General features: G+C 34.8%; 1 protein-coding gene across 3 annotated transcripts in view; it reads right to left on the bottom strand.

Annotated features, from left to right (window-relative positions):
- Positions 1–25,546, bottom strand: part of PHKA2 (phosphorylase kinase regulatory subunit alpha 2) — a 128,479-nt gene that overhangs the window by 43,986 nt on the left and 58,947 nt on the right. For all 3 annotated transcript variants that reach the window (XM_031958910.1, XM_031958911.1, XM_031958912.1), the window contains exons 8-13: positions 22,553–22,699; positions 19,708–19,761; positions 18,167–18,289; positions 15,097–15,192; positions 12,422–12,529; positions 5,254–5,332 (exon numbers count right to left, since the gene is read on the bottom strand). In XM_031958910.1, the coding sequence (XP_031814770.1) occupies positions 5,254–5,332; positions 12,422–12,529; positions 15,097–15,192; positions 18,167–18,289; positions 19,708–19,761; positions 22,553–22,699 (607 nt within the window). The remainder of the gene's footprint in view (positions 1–5,253; positions 5,333–12,421; positions 12,530–15,096; positions 15,193–18,166; positions 18,290–19,707; positions 19,762–22,552; positions 22,700–25,546) is intronic.

Raw genomic sequence — 25,546 nt, 5'->3', positions numbered from 1 at the left:
TCTCCTGTATACAGTAGCACACTTAGGACTCAAATGAAGCCTTTTCATTCAATCAATAAACATTTTATTCAACATTGATCATATGAATCACTATGTAAGACATAAAAAAAGCATGATCTTTAATCTCAAGGAACTTAAATTCTACTTAAGAAGATAAAACACACACAGAATTATCTGCAATCCAAGTTTGCATATATATTTTGTGATTGGTACAAAATGCTAAAATAGTAAAGATAAAGGAGAGATTTCTTCTTCCAGGATGATTAGGCTTCATGGGGGAATTTAGCATTTGAGTTGAAATTTGGAAGGTTTTCAAGAGATAGAAATAGGAGAAAGTAGAGGGAATGACAAAGAGATAATGAAGTGGAGTAAAGGCATAGAGTTAGTAAAGCACAAAGCATTTCTGCAGTATAGCAAACAACCCAATTAGGCCAGAAATAATGATAAATATAAAGAATAACAGTGAGGGAGAAAGCCAGGATGGTGAAGTAAAGGCAAGAAATTGCTTTAACTCTCCCAAATTCTCATCCAAACAACAATAAAATAATGAATCAAAATAAATTTTGATAAAAAAAAAAAAGGATGGACTGAAACAACCTTCTAGTCTAAGAAAACTTACAAAATTGACAAGAGAGGTCTATCTCACTTGGGTGCGAGTAGAGATAGGCAAGCCAGCAATAGGCCTTGGGAGTAACTGTATAATTGAATCACTTTTAGAGCTGCCAGTTCAGATATTGTAAGGAGATCAGCTGACTAGTCAGAAGGAGATTACAGAGGATTCTTTGCTGACAGGGGGAGTAGGACCCTGTTGCATTGGTTCATACATGATTACAGATCCCAGGATCAAGAGGAAGAGAACTAGCAAGAGAAGGAACCCTAGACATAGGTCCAGGGTGGAAAAGAGTGCTTGTGGTTGCTCACAGACCAAAGCACATCCCAGAACAGTAATTTTACCTTTCTTTACATGGTATCACCTTGAAAAATTGAAAATTTACAAACTGCCAGAATTAGTTCGGAAGACAACAGCATGAAAAACCTGAAGCTTGGGACAATGTTCTTCTATCCCATGAGCACAGTTCAACTTTAACATGAAATTGAAATTCAAGAAATAGGCTGAAAAAATAAACAAAAAATAATAAAAAGAACCTGACCATAGAAGTTACTGTAAAGACAGGAACAAGCAAGATATAACTCAGAAGACAATGAAGTTAAAACAACTACATGCAAAGCTTCAACGAAAAATGTGAATTGGACCTAAGCCCAAAAGAAATCCTAGGGAAAAAAAATCAAAGTAGAAGGAAAATTAGGAAAAGAAATGAGGGTAATGTAAGAAAATTATGAAAAATGACTCAACAGCTTGGTACAGGTAGCACATAGAAGTTCAGAAGGAAATAACACCTTAAAAAAGAGAATTGGCCAAATAGTAAGAGGCACAAAAATCCATTAAGGAGATGAACTCCTTAAGAAGGAGAATTGGTCAAATGAAAAAGAAGGAACAAAAATCCAATGAGGAAAATAATTTCTTAAAAATCAGAATTGGGCAAATGGAAGCTAATAACTCCATGAGATATCAAGAAAAAAAAATCAAACAAAGCCAAAAGATTAAAAACAAAAAACTAAGAAAATGTGAGGTATCTTCCTGGAAAAACTTACCAGAAAACAGATCAAGGTGAGATAATTTAAAATTACTTGGACTACCTGAAAGCCACGATCAAAAAAAAAAAAAGAGTCTAAACATCATATTTCAAGAAATCATCAAGAAAAATTGTCCTGACATCCTAGAACCAGAGGGTAAAACAGAAACTGCAAGAATCACCTAATAACCTCCCCAAAAGATCCCCAAATGAAAAAGTCCAGGAATATTATAGCCAAATTCCAGAGCTCCCAGGTCAAGGAGAAAATATTGCAATTAATCAGAAAGAAATAATTCAACTACTATAAAGCCACACTCAGGATCACAGCTTCTACATTAAATGATAAGAGGACTTGGAATATGATATTCCTGAGGGCAAAAGAACTAGAATTATAACTAAGAATCACCTACCCAGAAAAAATGAATATAATTCTTCAGGAGAAAAATGAATTTTTAATGAAAGAGAAGACTTTCAAGGATTTCTGAAGAAAATACCAGAGCTGAATAGAAAATTTGACTTTCAAATACAATATTTAAAAGATCTTTAATAAGGTGAAACTGTTTACATTCCTACATAGGAATATTACATTTGTAACACCTAAGAACTTTACCATTATTAAGGCAGTTAGTTAGAAGGAGTATTCATAAATTAAAAGGCATGGGTTTGCATTGACTATGATGGGATGATATAAAAAAAAAAGGAGAAAAAGGGAAACACTAAGAGAAGAGGAAGAGATAAATAGAATAGGCTAAATTATCTCACATCAAAGAGGCAAAGAAGAGCTTTTATAGTGGAAGGGAAGATAGGGGTGGAGTCAGAGGGTATGACAGACACACTTGAACCATACTCATTGGAACTGGGTCAAAGAGGGAATAACATACAGTTATTGAGTTCTGAATTCTATTTTACCCTACTTAGAAATAGGAGAGAAAGGAGATAATAAATAGGAGGTCAAGGGAACTGATAGAGATGAGGGGGTGAACTGGAAGAGCCAGTGGTCAGAAGCAAAACATTTTTGAGGAGAGTCAGAGTGAAAGGAAAGAAAGAAGGATAAATGGAAAAAAAACAGGATGGAAAGAAATACATAGTAATTATAACTAAGAATGTGAATGGGATGAACATTCATAAAACAGTAGAGAGCAGATTGGATTACAGAAATTAGCCATAAAGTGTGATACCATAAGCAAATTAGGGGAGCATGGAAGAGTTTACCTATCAGATCTATGGATAAAAGAACGGGGGGAGGGGTAAGATATTAAGTGTTTTAGACATGACTATGACTTGCTGGTAAACAAAAGATAGAGAACATTATAAGATATAAAATGGTTAATTCTGATTACAGTAAATTAATACATCTTTGCACAGAGTCAATTCATTCAAGAATAGAAGGAAAGCAAAAAACTGTGAAAAATTTTGCAGCAACTTTCTCTGGAAATAAAGGTCTCATTTTTCAAATATATAGAGAAGTGAATAAAAATTTTAAAAATTCAAGTCATTCTCCAATCGACAAATGGCTAAAAGATATGAATAGATGGTTTTCAGAAGAAGATATTGAAACTATTTCTGGGAGGCAGGGAGGGAGAAAAGAAAGGAAAAGGGGGAGGGAGAGGGATAAGAAGAAGGGGGAGAGGAAAGAGAGGAGAAGAGGGAGAGGAAAGAGAGGAGAAGAGGGAGATATAGAATGAAAGGAAGATGGAGAGGAAGAGGGAAGGGAGAGAGAAAGCTGGAAAAAAAGGCAAAGGACAATTTGTGAAAAGTTTGAATGACAGGAGTAAATTTGTACTTTAGCCTACTGGAAAAAAGGAGTCATTGATGGTTGTTGATTTACAGAATAATGTAAACAGAACTGTGTTTTAAGAAGATTTTCTTTTTCCTGAGGCAACTGGGGTTAAGTGACTTGTCCAGTGTCACACAGCTAGGAAGTGTTAAGCATCTGTGTTTTAAGAAGTTTAATCCACAGGTTATCTGTATGAATGTTAGAGCGGTAGAAGAGATAAGGGGCAGGAAACCAATTCAAAGGCTACTGCTACAATTCAGGTAAGGCAGAGAGTTTGAGCTAAATGGTGGTAAAACTAGGGATTCAAAGAAAAATAGAAATAAAATTAAGTAAAAGTAGAATTGGATTAGATGTGGAGAAAAAGTCAAAGGTGGTTTGGATGATTCAAAAGGTGATAAGTAACAGAATGATGGTTTAACAGAAAAAAGCTGGTTTGGGGACAAAATGAAAAGTTTGTTTTAGACATGTCTATGAATTATTGGTAAAACATTTAGATTGAAAATATCTAGTAAGTCAGAGATGTGAATAGTTTAGAAGAGAAATGCAGATAAATAATCTGAATTTAAAAAAATCAATTTTAATCTGATTTCTCACTAAAACTGTTTTCTATTTTTCAATGGTAAAGTGTATTCATTAAGTCATGTTGAGTTCAAATGAATGCATATCTTATAAACTATATCAATGATTTAGATTTTAGAAAATAATTGATTTAATGTAATATTTACTAGAGAGTTCATGAACAAAAATCATAGAAGATGAACATGAATTATAATCTATACTTTTTTTTAAATTATAACTTTTTATTTACAAAACATATGCATGGATAGTTTTTTAACACTGACCCTTGCAACACCTTCTGTTCCAAATTTTCTCCTCCTTCCCTCCACTTCCTTCCCTAGATGGCAGGTAGTCATTTGACATTTAACATGTTAAATATGTTAAAGTATATGTTAAATACAATATATGTATACATATTTATACAGTTATCTTGCTGCTCAAGAAAGATCGGATCTAGAAAGAAGGTAAAAAAACCTGAGATGGAAAACAAAAATGCAAGCAAACAATAACAGAAAGAGTGGAAATGTTATATTGTGGTCCACACTCATTTCCCATAGTTCTCTCTCTGAGTGTAGCTGATTCTCTTCATTACTGAACAATTGGAATTGGTTTGGATCATCTCATTGTTGAAGAGAGCCACATCCATCAGAACTGATCATCACATGGTATTGTTGTTGAAGTGTATAATGATCTCCTGATTCTGCTCATTTTGCTTAGTATCAATTCATGTAAGTCTCTTCAGGCCTCTCTGAAATCATCCTGCTGATCATTTCTTACAGAACAATAATATTCCATAACATTCACATACCACATTTTAGTCAGTCATTCTCCAATTGATTAGCATCTATTCATTTTCTAGTTTCTAGCCACTACAAAAAGGGCTGCCACAAACATTTTTGCACATATGGGTCCCTTTCCCTTCTTTAAGATCTCTTTGGGATATAAGCTCAGTAGTAACACTACTAGATCAAAGGGTATGCACAGTTTGATAACTTTTTGAGCATAGTTCCAAATTGCTTTCCAGAATGATTGGATCTGTTCACAATTCCCCCAACAATATATCAGTGTCCCAGTTTTCCCACATCTTCTCCAATCTATACCATTTTAAAGAATATCCACGTCAATGAGATCACAGATTCACTGAAGTATTTAAATATATTATTTGCTACAAAGATTGATACTCAAATATATACACTATTTCATTAAGTGAGAAGCAAGGAAATAGAAACTGAATTAACAGAGATTATTAAAAGTCAAATGTGGTTAGATAGCACAATTACATACCTTGTACTACAACATCAGGTTTAACTGCTGTTGAAAATCTTCTATTTAAGGGATCAATTTCCCCAGTGGCTAGGAATCCCTATAGAAAAGAAATGAAAAATATAGTTAATCCTTTTATAACTACTATAAATATGCTGTCTAACCAAAACCCAATCCCAAATCTCTGGTTTAGGAAAAAAAAATGTTTACAACTTCAAAATATGTAATATGACATATTTAAGAGTACATCTTCATTGCAATAATCCACCACAAAAAAATGAGACTACTTTGATTATAATTTGAAATATTATTATTCTATTTACTTACTGCTCGTGGACAAAATCATAGAAGATGGGCAGAACATCAATTATCACAAAAGAGAAATCCAAGGAGCAGTGTTCTTTCCATTCCACCCTACAGCTCACCCCATTTCCTTGATTTTCTTGACTCCCCAAACTATGAGGGCTGGTTAATTTCCCATTTGAGTTCCAAATTACTCCATAGTTCATCAGCAGCCTCTCAGTGGGTATTTGTAGAAGTATTGGTTATATGATGGTATCAATGTTGACAGAAACAGCCATACTTAAAAAAATGACTAGCTCCATTCTGTCATATACTTATACAATGCTAGAAACTGGAGACTTCTGGCTCATGAACAGCTAATTTCATGCACAGCCTCAAGAGATAATTTTCTGGTGCTGTGCTTGTAGGAGCCCTAGTGAGCCATCCTTCCCTGCCCTTCAATATTTCTAAATGATACTAGAAATTTCATCATTACTGAAACATTCCCCATGGATAAGCATTAATGCTTCCAAGTAAACTTTTGGGGGAAAGCATATAATTTTGGGAGGGGGAAAAATAGGCCTCTCACAACTTAATACTAAAAAGATTATCAGATGCATTCTCTTCAACACTGAAGACAACCCATTCTGAAGCAATCAGTACTTAAAAAGGTAAGGAGTGCTGAAAGTGGAGAAAAAAGACAAAAACAGGGGAGACAGGGCATAGAGAAAACGACCTCTAGTATTCTGCTTGTCTTTTAAGAGCAGAATACATACAAATATAACTGAATTTCTTATTCTGCAACACAACCAAAATTCCAGCAAGTTTAACAGAACTGAGAAAATATTGACATCAATTGTGACATCAATTAACCAAGAAGTACATTAAGTATCATCAGAAGTCTGACGGGAGTAAAGAGAATATAAAGAAGAGGTTGTTCTAAATTTGATACTGAATAAGGCTTTGTCACAGATATGTTCATTTAAGATGAAAAGACACTTGATCAAGTAAACAGCAATACCTCCAAAGACATGGACCCTAGAAAATGGTTGGAAAGCCTGCCACAGATAAAGCAGCATTAAGAAACTTGAACTAGGTGAAGCAAACAGAAAGTAGTTCCTGGAGAGAGAAAGTCTATAAGAAAAGAACCACAATAGAAAATTGAGATTCTAGGTTTTACCAAATATGAAGGATAGATAGTAAAAGGAATTTCTTATTGATCTCTTGAATATTAACTGCTTATATTTCAGGCAGTAACAAATCACAGCCATGCTATTTGTTTTCAGGGGTCCTCAAACTTTTTAAATAGGGGGCCAGTTCACTGTCCCTCAGACTGTTGGAGGGCTGGACTATAGTAAAAACAAAATCTTTGTTTTGTGGGCCTTTAAATAAAGAAACTTCATAGCCCTGGGGGAAGGGGATAAACGTCCTCAGCTGCTGCATTTGGCCTGCGAGCCATAGTTTGAGGACCCCTGGACATAATAAAAGGAAAAGCTGGAAGAATATCAATTAAAAGGAGAATTTAAGGCTTTGTGGGAAAAATAGATGAAACGCTTCAAATGAAAACAAAAAAGGGGGGAAAAAACTTTTAAAGAGGTAAATAATTACTGAAGATCACAAATTCCTGGGGAAGAAACTGAAATCTTTAAGCTGCATAACTGATGGCAGGAGTTTCAAAAGCTTTCTGGATCATGGTTTAAAAGAAATAAAAAACAGATTCTTTACTAAGTATGGCATGAATTTAGGCACCAATAATAATATACTTACTTGGAGGTTTGAAAAAATGTAATGATAAATAATGTTTTAAAACTAAAAATGGAAGGTCAGGGAGATATTTGCCCATATACATCTGACAAAACATTTAGGAAAAAGGGACATAAGAAATCTGAATATTAACATAAATGACATTAAAGATGACACAATGACATCTGCTTTTCTTTCTCATTCTAAGGATTATGGACTTTTCCATCTTTCTCATTTATAGTTGAAACCTCCTTAGATATAATACCTCATACCTTGAGAACAGAGTTCTTATTATTCTATTTGTGTTCAGCTTTAGCATAGTGCCTTGAATACAGTAAAAGCTTATTAAAAGTTTGTTCACTCACTAATTCAATTTCACCCAAGATGGAATATAGCTACAAACACTTAATAGCTGTGTGATTGACATCTAACCTTATTTGCCTTAATTCCTCATCTATAAAATGAATTGGAAAAGGAAATGTCAAAATACTCTAGTTTCTTTGTCAAGAAAACTCCAAAAGGGGTCATAAACAGGCGACCACAACTGAACAACAGCAAAAGGCTCCCAACAACAGCCAATTCTAAGATATACTATATCTAATTCAACTCTTTCCTAAATTAAAACCTATATAAGTTTTGTCCTTCTTGGTTCTGATATTTATGGTACAGGGATTGGTTTATGGTTTAGGAGGGGTTTGTTTTGGTTTGCTGGGACACTAACAATTTACCCACAAGTGGAATACCCCATATATGTATGTTAGGCTCTCGTCTGTTCAATACTTTTTTAAAAATTTAATTTTTAACAGTATTTTATTTTTCCAATTACATGCAAAGATAGTTTTCAACATTTTGGGGGGAAGGTTTTGTGTTCCAATTTTTTTTTCTTTCTCCCTTTCTTCCCTCTTCAATCTCCAAGAGAGTGAGCAATCTGCCATAGGTTTTACATGTTACATTCATTTTTAGCTGTTCAACATTTTTAACTATTCCTTTGATAAAAGCACAGAGAGTCTGCAAAAAAAAAAATTTGCAGGCAACAAAAAAGTTAGGAAGCATAACTAACATGCTGAATGACAGAATCAAGATCCAAAAAGATATCAATAGACTAAAATTATATTCTTCCTATCAGAGATAGAGCTGACATGTGACAATTAAACAAACTGCCAAGTTAAGACTGAAGTTTTAGAGAGCCATGATGAATCAAATTATCAACTGTTTATTACTACTTACATTTGGGTATCTGTGGAACACAAAAATTCAAAAGGGAATGAAAGACGAGCACACTAGAACAGGAAATCAAAATGCTGCCTCACTTCCCCTAGCACTTTTTAAAACACACAACTCTTGTAAAAAAAATAAGCAGAATCAAGCAAAAAAAAATTCTATCTTCTGAGTCCATGACCTCTGTCAGAAGGTGGACAGCTTTTCCTCAGCAATGTCTGTAAGCATAGTTTACTGATCAAGTCTTACAAAATTGTTTCTCTTTACACTATTGTTGTTATTGTATGAATTACTTTCTGCTCACCTGACTCTGTATCAATTCTTATCAATTTTTCCTGGCTTCTCTGAAATTGTTTCAGTCATAATTTCTTACAGAACTGTAATTAATCTATGACATTCAAATACCACAATGCGTTTGGCCATTGCCCAACTAATGAACAGTTTTTACTTTTCAGTTCTTTGCCAGTACAAAAAGATCTGCTATAATTTTTTTTAAATTCTTTTTTTCTTTGATGTCTTTGTGATACAAGCTTAGTAGTGTGATTTTTTTGAGTATAGATTCAAATTGCTTTCTAAAATGCTGGGACCAAACACAGCTCCATTAACTGTATATTTGTTTTTCTCAGTCTTTCCAATGTTTTCATTTTTTATTTTTTTTAAAGCAACTATGCCAATTTGGTGAATTTGAGAAGAAACTTCAAAGTTTACTTTAATTTGCATTTCTCCACTTAGTGATTTTTTTCATATGGCTCTTGATAATTGAACTTTCTTGCTTTAAAAACCTGTCAGAAAGCCAAACTGCTCCAAGTACCAAGGAATTAATATTTTTTATCTAATTCATATTGATTCTTTAAAGCACTATATATTTTTTTTTCAGTGAGACTGGTTTCATTGACTACCTGGCACTCTCTATACTGAGTTACCTACCACCTCTCCAGCTTTCTCCCTGGTTATTATGGATTACTAAGGTTGCTTTGCTGGTGGGCTTCTTCTGAATTCTAGCACATATGTATACTGTACAATGCCTCCCATGACCTCCCCTGAGTCCCATTATGATGCCAAAATACTTAACCTTACCTCAATGAGTCATCGATATCTTGACTATTCTTTCTAATTCACACACAATAGTGACAGGTGGAGAGTCTGTAATTTAGGGTCAAGGGGAGTTCCATGTAAGAAAACCATGGAACATGGGGTTAATAGGAATTGAAATGGTTTAATATGATGGGGAAGAGGCCTACTGACCTTTATGTCAGATTCCAGGAAAGTTTGCTGATTCAGATGTTTCAAGAGGACAGCTAGATTTGATCTTTTATGCTCAAGGAGTATTTGCTCTTGTAATAAAAGCAGTTGTTTCCCTGCGTGTATAATGGACCTGAATATAATTGTTTTCTCCCTGATGCTGGCAGCCTAGCCCCAGTAACTGACTGAGGTTTGTTTAATAATTGCAAAGATTAATCAAACCTCCCAACTCTTAAGTCTCTTTAAATCTCTTCACAGTTTCAGCTACAGAGATGAATTTACTCATATACTGAATCTTACATTATTCTATTATTCTCTTTTTCAAAAACTCTGACATAACATCAATTTGAACTTAACTTCCTATCCTCTTTATGCCTCACCCCTTCTAAACTTTTCTTCACCTTCACTATTATGTGCAATACTTCTACCCCTCAGTACAAACTAAAGCTATTAGTTCATCTTTATTAATATACTTTTCTTTCTTTTAAAATTCAATCTTATGATTAGTCAACTTAACTCTACCCTCCTTGACCCTCAAATCTTTCACCCCTTTTTTTGGTCTATGGAAATTTATCTTTGGCCAAACATTAGTTCCATAATACTTTCTGCCACCTATCCTTCTGTTCCTATTTATATGCTATTGAACAAAATTGGAGGAAATCACACAGCCATGCTAATTACATTATAAATTCATGTTAATCAACTTCAGAGGGGTCCTAATTGCAATAAGGCAGTTTTATTTTCCCCCAATTGACTCTCTTTTTTCTCCCAGAAGCTTTGCCTTTCTGCATTACTGAGAAAATTGAAATCATTTGCCATGAACTTCCTCTTCTTAATAAAATCTCTTGATATCACTGCCCTTTCTCTTTTTCCCCTTGTCTTTTGACAACAAAATGGCCTTTCTTAATCTTGGTTTTGCAATGTACCTTCCAGGATTCTCCAATAGATTGCATCCACAATAATCCCTCCTATATTTTTAATCTTTCCTACCTACCTAACCTTATCACTCCTTTTCATTCCATAGTGCTGTCAAAGCCATTTTCTTTAAGAGTTAATTAGACCGTGTTGCTTTCCTACTCAAAAAACACCACTGACTCCTTATTGCCTGAGATGCCTCTCAGATAAAACACAAACTTCTGTTTAGCTTTAAAAATCCTTTATAACCTGACCTCTCCCCCATCTTTCTCATTACTACCCCTCACATAAGCAATCCTCTTTTCCTTGCACATGATCTTCCATTTCCCATCTCTATGCCTCTATAGTGGCTATTTCCATGCTTAGAATGCCTAACTATCTCATAGACTTTCCATTTTCCTCCATTTTTCTTTTTCTCCAAGGTACCACCTAATTTCCTAGAAGGTCATGTGCATTTGCCTAAAAAATTCAATAGTCAAGGAATGTAGGCAATAAATAAGGAGAAACCCATTAAAAATACTACCCAGTTTATGTGGCATCATAGCTACTGGGAATGAAGAAGACATTTTATGTATCTATGGTCAAAAGAGACAATGACAAGGTATCATTCCTACTTCTATGCTACAAATGGAGCTTTGGCTGTGTGGTCATCCTTTTTTCAGACTAATTATATTTGTCAACTTTTAGAAGAATTACATGTAGGGCCACAGTTTGGAAGAAGGTGTTATAGCTTATAAAACAGGGGCCCTTATGGTGATAGAGGCCTAAGTCTTCCTGAAGATTGAAAAACAGAAATGAAGATAAAAGTAAGAGAACCCAGAAAAGGGACAGTGGCAATCCATGAGGCCACAGAATTCCCATCAGTCTTTCACAGAGACTGGAATCCTTTACTGTATATATACACTGGCCCCCTACTTACAGGGATTTCAATGAGATGAAATACTAGTCCCTGTTTTGGTACAACCTGAAGCAGTAGTTTTATCAACTTCTGTGGAAAAAAAAATAGAGAGGTACTGGAAAACCCAAAGACCATAACCAAGCATGAATGTAGGTTATGCACATTCTATAAAATTACCCTCACAGCTAGGATATGCTGCATTTATCTCATTTTTGACAATTTGGTTAAGATTATTCCCCTGCATATGGAGTCATCAGACTGCGTGTCAAAGATGACTTGTGAGGGCCTCTGCCAGAGAGCAAAAAGTATGGTGAACTCCACAGGATATTTAGGGATGACTATACGGCCTGTCTCAGCTAGACAGCTGCATCCTTCCAACACTGCCGGCCTGACACCATTCTTCAGGCTGCTACCAGGAGGCCTGTAGTTTGGCCAGGAGCTGGAATCAGACAAACTTGTTAATTCCTGGCACAGGAAAGGTCAGTTGCAGTGATCAGGGAAGCCAAAGGGAGGTGATATAGATATTCTTACCCTTACGAGTCATCAAAGTAACAACAACAACAACAACAACAATAACAAAAACCTTCTTACAAGGGCTAAGTATAGTCTGAGTTAGGAGGAGAACAAATATAAATCAAAAATCCAGGTCAGGTTTTATCTGTTGGTCTGTGCAAAAAGAGATCAAAAGATAAGTGAAAAGACTGATTGCTGAAGTGAAGTCAGGCAGAATCATTTATTTATCTCAACCTGATTCCTCTAAGCTTTAGGTGCGCCATCTATGTGTGTGTGTATGTGTGTGTATATATATACACACACATACACACACATATATATATGTACGTATCTTAAAAGTAGGTATATTTCATTTTGTTAAAACAGAAAAGTTCTTACCTCTGCCAATAGGGAACTGAGGATATACAAAGACTGACCCCACAAATGAGGGATCTTCCCAAGTGGAACTCTATCTACGGTGTGAGGATTCTTGTATTCTTCATCTACCTGGAGAAGGGAATTCACAATAGTCATAAAATGGGTCAATCCAACTTAAACAGATATGTACCCTGGCATGGAAAGCAGGTAATTTGGGTGCTGCTACTCCCAACTCTGCCATTAACATATCCGTGTACATATTACTGAATGTCACTTGGCCTCAGTTTTCTCATCGAAAAAATGGAGGAACTGAATTCAATTATCTCTAAAAGATATTATGTTTTAATGATTCTATTCCAAGTGGGTAGTATAGACATGCATATGTACATAATGCATAAACAGAAAGACAAGGAACAGAAATCTTTCTTTTCTTTTGTGTCTCTTATCTCTCAGCAATAAGGAACTAGAATTAATGTATCTTAGAGAACACATAATTCAACTCCCTCATTTTATGTATATGGAAACTGAAATATGGGGTAAGGATTGGAGGGATGAAATAACAAATTCAAGGTCACAGAATTAGTGCAAAATATGAGAATGGAACTCAGGTATACTGATTCTAAATTAAATGTTCTTTATGTCATCATGGACCTCAATTCAACAATTAAGGACTTGCCGTATGACTTTTTAATATTATACAGTAAAACATTATTTTAACACAGCTCATCTTAATGTAGATTTGGATTTATCAGGAATTAAACCATGATTCTTAAAATCTAAACTCTGTAGATTAAGCATGATAAACCCATAATACTGGCATTAATCAAAGTATATCCCAAAATAGTCACTTTCAAAATGAGATTATATGCAATAAAATCACAAGATGATGCTGTTTACTAAAACAACTGTAATCCGGAAAAAAAAATAGAAGGGGGAAAAAAATCTATCCAATCATTGCTCTCAGAATTAGAAAGGTCCTCAGAGGCATAACTGGTACCAAAAAAGGAATCTACTCAAACACTAGCCAATCAGTCTTAGTTTGAAGCCCTCTAGTGAATTAAAAAGATACCTCCCCCCCCACCCCCCGCCCCAAACTATTCAACTTTTTGACAGCCTTCTTTATACATAACAAATCAGAAACTTTATTGACATGGGGCCAAAATCTATCTTCTACAACATTGCTTACCTTTCTTCCTTTTGGAGCTAAACAGGACAAGGTCTAAATCCCCTCCTGTACATTAATCTGCTATGGGCCAGAATTCTACATTTAAAACAAGAATTCTTACAAGGTGCTAATAGCTCAGTGGAACTGATAAATACTATGGTTATCTAGTTTAGCATGGTGCTTAATAGTTCTCTAAGTCAATACATATAATTAGTACTTAATATAATTCTACAAGATTCACACCTATGATGTAATTAAAACAGAGCTGAGACAAACTCAGCCAGGATGGGACTCAAGAGCCAGATTCATTCACTTTATCTCACACCAAGGTGGTGGCTGGCTTCCTGCACTTCCCCCACTGAGACCAGGGCCTGTATGAAAGGCTCTCACCAGCTGAGCCCCAGGCAAGGAAATTAGATTGTGAAGGAGATAATAAAGGATTTGGACTTTTAACACCTGGTTATTCTTGTGGTGATTAATCTACTGAAACAAAGGCAGGTCCATAGACCTCCAGAAAACCAAATAGGAACACTACATTAATTCTTCTAAAATTTAAGAGAGGACCATAATACTCCCCCATCTCTATCTGTAAGTCTTCTTTTCTGCAAATTAAACATCTCTAGTATCTTTAACTAATATATGTTACTATTCTGGTTTCTATCCTTCCTTAAACATGGTGTTCACAAGTGAAGACAATAATCTGGTTTGATTAGTATGGAATACGGAATGATTATCATCTCCTCTGTTCTGGATGCAATTCCTCTCTCAATGGAAACAAAGACTAATATTATCTTTTTTGCTTGCCAGAGTGCTGTAGACTTAATTGTGAGCTTCCAGTACACTAACACTAAACCAAGTCCTCCTTACCCCTTTCTTACCTTCCTTTTTCTGTTAAAGGATATTTTTCAGGTTCTATCACTTGAATCCTTTAACAATTTTTACGACTACCTTTTCCTGCCTCTACCCCCCTCCTAGATCTTTAAACAGTGTCTGATTAAACCACTTGTCAAATATGTCACAGTGGTAATTCCTTTTACGTACAGGCATTAATTAGTCTTCCAACTCTCAGATTTTGTGATTCTGTGGTCACAGAAACATCAGCAGGGCCTACTAAAATTCTGTTTATGAGTATATAAAAGGGGACACAATCTGATCTGTAGAATAACCAAATTCATTGCATATTAGCTGCAGAGAATGCAATGACCTAGACTGAGAGGGAGTTTCCAAATCTGGGAATTTCTTAACCTGGTGAAATCATAGATTTAATTTCTAACTCCCTATTCCTATCTTAAAATCCAACTTGGTCTCTCTGGTTAGTCACAAGATCCCTGTCCTTGTGAACAAAAATTATAGAGATCTTAATGATCTGGTGAAGCCATCAAAAGGTCTTAGAAATGATTTCCTCTGTGAAAAAAAAAAAAGATCCCTTAAATCAAGAAAGCAGGAAAGAAATTACAAATAGAAGATTCAACAATTGACAAACATCAGAGATGACAAGAAAAATCCAGATTCTGCACAAGATCAACTGTACCTTGCCAGGAGGAATGGCATAGAGTTCTGGCATTAGATGTATTCCATTCTTGCCTCTAATTAATATTCCCTCCAAGGCCTCTTGGTACTCTTGGACCTAAAGTTGACATCATTCCCATATAGGAAAAAAAAGCATTACTATGCATATTAGTGCTTTTAAAATTGAAATATAATGCAACTGAGTCACCATCACATGAATTACACATTATTAATTTTTTTGAAGCAGCTAAATGGGGGAAGGGAGATGGAAAAACAAAGTCCTGATTTGGAGTCAGATATCCTGGATTATGATCCTAATTTTCTTATTCTTAGTCATATCAGTGCAGGCAACTGATTAATATTTGGGTTTCCCCATCTATAAAATGTGGACAACAATACTTTGTACCACTGGAATGCTGTGAAGCTCAAGAAAGTATGTAAATGGATTTACAAAATAATGTCAGCTATTATTATTATAAGATGTAACAATAAGTTACAATTAAAATATTGTGACCAAGTGACCAAGAACTTTACACCAATGTATTCTCATCTCAAAGGATAGGAGAGTGGGAGGCTGGAAATGTATTAAGTATATAAGGTCATAGTATTGGAGAAGGGATTAATAATCCTTCCCTTGGGAAAGAAAAGCAACTCATATTCAATTACTGAGATCACAGAATTCAGTGACCCAACCAATTCAGTTCCCTTGCTTGAATGCCAACAATGGTTTAAGGGATATATGTTTGAAGGGTGTCTGATCAATGCTGTTGGTTCATATGATGTGAGCCTTTGGGCTTAGGTAAGTGCTATCACATGGAGCATAGGCATGGCCATCTGTGCTTTCAAGAGAACCCAGACCACATTTGGTTTTTAATGAATACAGAGCACAGATTCGAATTGGAGGAATCATCTGCCTATGTCTTGAATCTGTAAGATCACAAATTTAGAGTGCACCCCTAATTTTAAGAGTAGAAATTTAGCTTCAGGGAAGTCAATTATGTGGCCAGGGTCACCTATGTAGAATCAAAAGCAGGATTTGAACTTAGGTGCTCTGTTTCCAGAGTCCCGTTTCATGGCCCAAGAGGTAGTAACAGTTAGTCAAATACACAGTTCCTGAAAATCATAATACAAAAGCAGAGATATCTGCTGAGTAAAGCCACAGCTCTGAAAACCCACCTTGAAGTATTCATATTTTTTTGGTAAGGCAAGCCCACACTCTCCATAGAGAATATTTTTCCTAACCACGGGTCAAATACTTTAAGTGGATCAAGCTGGTCAGCAATATGATGATCAATTTTTTTTGTCATTGATAATATGTGAGACACTGCAGGATTGTCTTTAATTATTGTTATTTAATGTCTCACATGGCTATTTTTTTTCTTCCCAACTTGATAATAAGTTCCTTTAGGTCAGGGACCATCTCTTATAATTCTCTTCTTAATGGTACCTACTATCCATTACTATATACCTTAAATAAAGCAGATGCTCAAAAATATATTTATTGATTTGATATGAAAAAAATCAATACAATATCACCCAACTAAAGTAATTACCATGCGGAGATATCAAATAAAATGTGACAAATAGTTAAAAGCTGAAAAAGTTAAAGAGGTAAAAAAAATTTTTTTTGAGAAGCCAATGTTGTCTCAAACAAAATTCCTTCTATGGAGAAACCAGCTTTGTCTGTCAGCCAAGCTTTTCATTTCATTGTTCTTTCTGGGAGTGGGGTGGGAATAGTTAAGATTTTATTTGCTTAAAAAATTCTAACTATCAAAGGGTCATTTGTGGAAAGGTTCTGGCAACCTAATCTACTGAGATGGGAAGGAAGGGAAATACACAGAGTGTCAAGTATATTGACGTATTATTGATAGACTTATGAATTACCCCCAAGATTCTGGAAAGCAATTTGGACTTAAGCTCGGAAAGTGATTAAAATTTCCAGCATTTTTGACTCAAGAGGTTTCATTGCTAGGCATACATCCTCAAGAAAGATCAAGGACAAAAAGAAAGGTCCCATAAAACCCCAAAATTTCACAGTAGATACCTATGGATTGAGGAATGGAATATAATAAGAATTGCAAATGATATAAAAGCAGAAGTCATTATTAAACATTTATTTGAAAAATACAGAATGTTTTATGGCTCTATCACAAATTGTTTGGTGAGCCGAAAACTAGAATTCAAAATCAAACCCCTTTAGAACCTTTAAGTTTTGGGATAAACAAAGGAGAAATAATACAGGTCAAAATGGTCCTGAAACAAAAGAACAAGAATTAAAATTTAAAAGAGATAGAATTGAAATAGTAACTTTTTTGGAAGATAAATTTTTTAAATTTCAGACCCTCTAGCAACAGTGGAACTGTATTCCTGAGTAGTGACAGCACTCAAGAATAATAAGACATATTATTTATCCTATCTAAGAACATACAGTTCAGTAGAAACATGGAAGAGAAAGGAAGGGAGCAGAAATAGCAAAAGGCATGAGAAGCAGCAACATTACCTGATGTACCACTAATATTTATCATGTATATAGGAAAATTATTTTAATGGTTAACCAGTCAGGACAATTTAATAGAAAGTACAAAAATTTTGCAAAAGAAATATTTCAGAGCACTTTTTGTTACGTTATTGTGATAGATTATGCTGATGGAAATATGTTGACATGAAAGCAAACAAACGTGAAGAATGAATTTAAAAATAGTATGTGTAAAGAGAGGATTATAGCAAAGTTCTGAGTGACACTCAACATCAAGCATCTAGATTCAATACCTAGGGGAAGGAGATAATATAACACTGGTATGATGTAAAAAAAACAACAACTAATCTTAGAACTGAACAGTAAATAATTCATCAATGAAGGGGAATGATTATTAGTAATGCATCATTATTCAACAAAATAGTAGAGTGAAAGGCAATCTGGCCTTTTAGGTCACAATTTCTGGTTGTTGTTCTCCTCCCTAAGAGGTTTCTGGGAGAACCCTCTTACCTTCTTTTGTGTTTGAAGCCATTTGGCTCCTAATATGTACCTAATGTTTGATGAATAAATGATCTATATAACCATGAGGCACTATATGAACGCTAGTTATTATTACCTGTACTGCATCACCACTGAATACGCCATCTATTATGAAATATGTCCAGAACACTGGCCACTCACATTCTATATTTTCAAAGAGTTTGAGTTCAGCAGGATCATAATGCAATCGATTTGGGTCCTGGAAATTAAACACAGAGATACTTTATCGGTTATACATGGCCATATATTTTATGACCATATTCATTTTACTAGGGGTATTCAAACAAAGACCTCCAAGTCACTTGCTGGGAATGCTGTTCAAGTATAGGCTGAAAAGGATAGACTCTAAGGTCCTTTCCAGATCTTAGGATAGATGTGTATATGTGTTTTTTTTTTTTGTTTGTTTGTTTGTTTTTTTTGAGTAGGGAGTGTAGAGGAAAGAAGGAGGTAGTATAACGGTAGTACTTGGGATTTGATTTTGAATTCTATTATTCAGGAATTTGGACAATTCACATCCTCTTTTGACCCAAGTTTCTTCACCAATAAAATAAGGGGGTTGAACCTAATGACCTAGAAGGAGCTTTCTCGCTCTTTTAAGAAATGTGCTAGAAAAGAGAAAGAGGCTCCAGAACTGTGGTTTCATGACGTTGGGGAGCTCCTAGGATAAAACTTCTTTCCATTACTGTAGAACGACAATTTGTCTATGTTATATTCTTAACCTTAGGCCCATGGACTTGGTTTAAAAAAAAAAAAAAGATTATAACCATTTCAATATAATTGGCTTCCTTTGCAAGCTTAAGCATTTTATTTTATGCTTTTAAAAATACGATTCTGAGGAGTCCACAGACTTCATCAATCTGTTAATGCAGTATATGGCAAACATGGTTTAAGAACCTACATCTTGGAGTTTCCAGAGGCAGTGAGAAATTAAATGATTTGCCTATGGTCACAGTGTGTCAAAGAGAAGGTTTGCTAGAAGACATATATGGATCACATATAAACCACATGGATTACACAGTACACACATATATATGTAGTACATATATATGTTTATATAAACATGTAAAATGACTAGCATTTTAGACAGTTATCATGTTGCACTTTTAAGAAAATAGCCTACTATCATCACATTTTACATGCTTATACAATGAAGATTCTACTACAATAAAGACACAGAAACTCAGTTTTTTTTGTATAGTACTTAATAGAAAGTAGATAAGAACTGAATTTGCCTTCTTTGCTATGTGTCCTTACTAATATCTCTCTGTATCTAACAGTGCTAGAATAAAAATGTTCAATTATGCTGATTGAATTGGTAAAACAGCTGAGTCTTAAATTTATGACTAAGATAATTCTACCTCTCTTCAGAAAAAGAAATGGGGAAAAAATTCTTTCCTGGTATATTGTCTATATTTCCCTACAAGAGAAACCTCCGTGCTCAGCTTACTATCTACTAGTTTTCATATTCCAATAAATAACCCCACACTTGTACACTTCACAACTGACATGACTCAACAAATGTGTCTGTTTTAAGAGTTAAATAAACTGAGCACAAAATTGTGATGAGGTGGAACTGAATCCTTAAATGTATATTGTCAAATGCTTTTGAAATATAACCTCTCTTGGGGTTTTATAGCCATCTCGAAGGAATCGGCAGCATCCATAACGTCCCTGGTGAAAAAAGAAAACAAATAAATGATAAGGAAAAGCCCAACTTGGAATCATTATAGTGCTGATTTTTGTCTGTGAGAGATGATGCACACTTCTTACTGTGCCTCTCAGGTGTGTATGCTTCATCATGTGTCTTCTGAAATTGCTAGTTTGAAATTTTGATGAGAAATATGAGATCCTTCAAAGCTGTTTTTCTTTTTCTTTTTTTTTTTTTTTTTTGCACAGTGGACTATTTGTGGATGTGGATGATTATTAAGTTTACAATAAAAAGTGTCATTTAAAAACAATAATACATTTTCTTTTAGTAGAGAAGTTGGTATAAATATTGTGTTAGACTCAATGTGTTGTTAGGTTTAATAACTATCTTTATTATATAATGTTTTATAGATATTAACTGACATTGTAAGTGCCTTTTCCACCAAGCCCAAGGAACCATTATTGGAGAAAATAAATTGACTATTGTTTCCTAAACATGATACTTTTCCCTCTTTTGTGTGTCTGGAACATAAACACCTTTACTGATCTCTTCCTCTTAGAATTTTATCTTCACAGACCAGATCCTTTCCCTGATCATCTAATCATTAGTACTCTTTCTTGCCCCAATATCCTGATATGTCCTCTTCTCAGGAGGACATAAACTCTTTGAGGGTAGAAGTCATTGTTTTTGTCTTTACATTTCCAGATTCTGGCCTGAAACCTTAACATACAGTAGGCACTTGATAAATGTTTGTTGAATAGAAACTGTCTGGGGAAACTCTGTACTTCAGTAATAAGCAAATGAAAAGCAAAGGACATCTGAAGCACATGGAATAATAGTATCCACAAAATGCATGGAAGAAGGAAAACAGAAGGCATGTATCAAGATAAGAAGTAATTCTTGAGTAATTTGTTAATGTAGACAAGAGAATAAGGAAATTGAATCTAGTAAGCCAAGGGGGTTGGAGGGTAGAGAAAAACTTGAACAGAGAAATGAAATGATTAGTATCATGTATTTTTTTTTTTGATCTATGATTTCATTATTATCGGCTATTTCTGGTAAGGAAACTCCCTCTACCTAATTTGGACTGGCACCAATTCTGTATAGTATTATTATGTATGTCTTATTTTAAGAGTTGCCCAAGATATTGAAAAATAAAGTAACTTGACTAAGCTTATCATATAGCTAGTATGTTAGAGGCAAAATCTGGACCCATGTTTTCTTTACAAAAAGGAGGTTTATGTACTATGCCTCATTACATCTCAATGCTGGGCATAAGTAAAATTATAACATTAAAATGAAAAATGGATAAGAGGAGGAAGAGAACAGAGGTTGAAAGAACCATTGGTAAGGTATTTCCAAAGCAGTTGATGGTAAAAGAAGTTGAGAGGAAAGATGAGATGGCAGATTGCAGAGGTGGAATTGACAGGCTCAATATAGTAGAGGTGAGGGACAAGAGAAAAATAAAAGGTAAGACTGGGTAAACAGGGATTCTACTGTCACAAAAGGTCAGAAGGACTTGTTTTACTGGAAAAGATAAATTTCATCCCCCAAAAAGCTGAGTTTGAGATGGTAAATATCCAAATGGAAATATTTTAAAAGCAAATGATGGTACAGCTTTTTACTTGATGGGAAGTTATATATACAACATACATACATACATACATACATACATATATATATATATATACACACACACACACACATCTTATACAACTGAAACTATGAATGAAGTTGTCAGACAGTGAGTGTATATAGAGAAAAAATTATAGCTAAGTTCAGATCTTTGAGGAATATACACCTTATGGAGTCCTGAAGGTTATGAGGAGATAAGCAAGGAACCTTTAGAGAGAAAATGGTACGTGGCACTTTTGAAGGCAAGGAAGAAGAATAAGGATGTGCAATATTGCAAGTGGATCAAGAAGCATAAGGAATAAAAGATGATCTTTACATTTGATGACTGGGATATGACTTTTGAGAAAGCAGCTTCAGTAGAAATAAAAGAAAATGGAGAGTTAAAACTAGTTAGAAGTAGGAAAAAAGGTGAGGGGAAGGCTTTTTTAAATTTGAGGAAAACTGATAATGTTTATAGACAGATGGGAATCGAGGAAGAGAAAGAAGATACACAATAGAGAAAGAATGACTACAAGGACAGGATTTGAAGAAAGGAGAAAATAATGGGTACAGAGGCATAGAAAGTAGAGGCACAGGTGGATGAATTAACCTTAATAAGGTATGTAGATAATTCTTCTGTAAACATTGGGATGATAGAGTTATTTTTGAAAATGGAGATGAGGGGAGGGATTAAAAGAGCTTTAAGCTGGATAGCCTCAATTATATAAGAAAGAATCATCTGCCTATTAAACATGAGGATGGGTGAATTTGAAGTGAGGGGTTTGAATAGAGGAAAAAAAAAAAACAGATTAGGAAGAATTGCTGCTGATTAAGATATCATCAATAGGAGCAGAGTAAAAAGTTTAACAAAAGCAGGTGACAATCCAATTGGAGATTATGTATCATAAATCTGTAGTAGATTTTTAAAAAGTGTAATTTTGTGAGTCTACTTGGGATTTCCAATTGCCTATAACATTTGGTAGTATCCTCAGATTAGTATACCATGCTGTATAATAATTGCTCACTACTATACTTCACCTCAGAGGTAACTGTGTTTCAGTGGTAAGGAGACTGATCTATTTTCCACATAGCAAAAACAAATAAAAATCCACACTAAAGACTGAAAAGCAGCAGTTTATAGAGACATAATAGTTTCAATTCACTATGGAGTAGAAAGGCATAAGTTGAACAAAATCTTACCTGGAGTTTGGCGATGATTTCATTTTTGGTCTCATTCACGATGTTCACATCTTCCACCGCAAATGCAGGATAAGAGATAATGGAAAGAAGTCCAGCATCAATCTCTTTAGATGTGGATGCCCTTGGCAGCATTGATAACAGAATCGACTATATGAAAAGTAACCCCAAAAACCAGTTTTACCCAAAGGAATACTAATTATAAATAATGACATCCATAAACAAATAACAAACCAAAAAACCTCATAAATTATGTGAAAGGAGAACCTGGGAGGAGAAGTCAGGAGACCTGGCTTGACAAAAATCATTCAACTTCTTTGAACTCAGTTTCCTCATTAGTCAAATAGAAAAATTAGACTAAATAACTCTTAAAATCATTTCAATTATAAATATTCTGTCAGTCAATTCCTAAGTCTACTTACAAACTTGACAAAATTACTTCTCTCTGGGCCTCACTTTCCACTAAGGGAGTAAGACTTTTGAAGTCTGTTCTAGATCTAAATCTGTGATCTTATAACCAGACACTTTGTCAAAGAGTTCACCAACTTTTTGTTAATCATTAGGATAGGTGTGGCAGGAGAGAAGTTGGGAGAAGCTAAAATAGTTTAATGGCTATTCTAATTAATAGCTATTTCTTCACTTCTCTTCTTTTCTTCTTCATAACTTCTCCAGAGAACCTGATGAGAAGTATGGGAAAAGGACCACAAGGCTTCCCATGTGTATACGTTTATTGTACATAACTGCCTGGGTTGCTTCTTGGTGAGGAAAATAGGCAACAGAGATCAGAAAAGAACAACATATCTATAGTGTTAATGTATTAGAAACTAGAGATTCTTTGAAACATGTCCAAATGGACTACTTGAAGCTTGAAGTAGGTTCTTCTAGTGCGTGAATGCTGAATTCTATACTAGAAATAACAGGTCACTCACATTACTATAAGCCTTGTAAAATAAACCTGAACCATAAAAATAGTTCGAAATCAAAAGAAAGGTTAGGGCTGCAAAAAGAAGTTTGGGAAGCAGGATTATAACCAATAGAGTTTGATAATTCTAAACTACAGACTCCAAAATATCAACTATCATGTGAAGATTGCTTGAAGGAAATGAGGGCAACTAGCCCAGAGAAGACTTAGAGAGATAGTAGGAATTCACTCCCTCCCCATGTGGCCTAAGAGACTCCCCCTCTTCCCTCCAGAAACATCTTTGACATAAAACCTTTCTTGATACTCGTCTCCCTGCACTTTGCTCAATTCTAATCTCCAAGCTCTAAGACACCCTCTTCCTAATTACCTTGTATTTAACTAATATCTATTATCTTTCAATGTATTTTGTACATTCTTATATATGCAACTGTTTATTCTGTTAGAATGTATGCTCCTTGAAAACAGGGATTATCTAATTCTTCCTATTTATATGCCTAGTACCAATAGTATCTGGCACAAAGTAGAAAACTCCTTAGGTCATCAATATACTCTTCTGTAGAATGAGGGATGCAGACTAAACAAAAATAGCTAACACACAGAGTATTAAGGTTTGCACAGTGCTTTGTAAGTATCTCATTTTATCTTCACATACAATCTTGGGAGGCAAGTACTGTTATCATTCCCTCAGGAAACTAAGACAAAAAGAGATCAGTTGACTTATTCACAGTTAATCTTAATCTGGTGCTCTCACATACCCTTTTTATTATCAGCACAAAACTCAAGAGCTGGTAAGTGTGGGTACAAACTTAACAAAAGTATATAGGTGCCATACTACAATGGTCAGAGTCCTGGACTCAGAATTAGGAAAACCCGAGTTTAAATCCTGCTGCTAATAATATTTAGATGAGCACAGACCAAGTTATTAGATCCCGTTTCTTCAACTATAAAAATGGGGATGATACCCATATTAGATCAAAGACATTATAATAGTATATAAATGCCTATTATTATTATTAGAAACAATACAGTCTAATATGGCTTCCCACAAAGGTTTTGGCTTATCTGGTTCCAACATGTTTCATTCCTGAGTAACATATGTAATGCAGAGAAAAGTCAAATATCATGGATTCTAGTCCTGCCTTTGTTATTCATTAGTGGGATAACCTTGGGCTTGTCCCAAGGTTGAGCTTCCCTTAATTTCACTAAACCTTATTTTCTCCTTCAGTGTTAGGGAGGGTGGATCAAGAGAGGAGATAAGAAATTAGGGACCTTGGCTGATCAGATGGCCCCTTCCTGGCCTGAACCTCTTTCTTCCTCCCAGACCCCCAAAAGGCAAGATCACTATTATCCTTCTGATTAGACTCAGGGAAGTCTTGATTAATGGCTGTAAAACTCAGGAGAATAGATAATTTTCAGAGAAACTATCTCTTTGTCTTTAATAACCAGAAAGACAACTTGCATTTATATGTGCTCTCCTTTTTTCTTTCATTCTCCCAACATTCCCTCATCCATTCCTTTATATATGAGAAAATAAGATAATACTTATTCATCATGCCTTATAGAGTTATGATGAACAAAATGAGAGAATGTGGTATTATTTTGAAAATTATAAAATGCTACACAGATTAAATATTATTAGGTTGTTTGTTTTACTCAATCCTAGCTGTCAGGGCTATTCAGTTATTTCTTACTAGGAATCACTTGTAAGTTTTCAGTTTCATCCCCTGAAAAAACTGCTACCAAGTTAATTGGGAATTAATATTCTTTTCTCCCATAATTCATCCCAGCAGTTATTGAGTAAGCCCTCTTCTAGCTTGGAAAAATTTCCCCCAACACAAATCTTTTGCTTAATTTCCTCTCTTTAGATAGAAGTCTTCTTTTGTCTTCTAAATAGGTCTTCAATCTGGATTAAATCAGAACTTTCTTTAACCCTCCTCCTATGCTACTTTTCTATCCTTTATTTGTCTTACTGTAGGTTAAATAGTTCTACCCCATAATCCTCCTCTTAACTTCACATACTGATAAGATGTTAATAGGAAGAAGTATGAATACTGAAGGATGTGTGATGACTATCT

Source organism: Sarcophilus harrisii, chromosome 3, assembly GCF_902635505.1.
Source record: "Sarcophilus harrisii chromosome 3, mSarHar1.11, whole genome shotgun sequence".
NCBI lineage: Eukaryota > Metazoa > Chordata > Mammalia > Dasyuromorphia > Dasyuridae > Sarcophilus > Sarcophilus harrisii.
The sequence above is the reverse complement of the archived record's forward strand: the minus strand, read 5'-3'. Positions and strand labels throughout refer to the sequence as shown.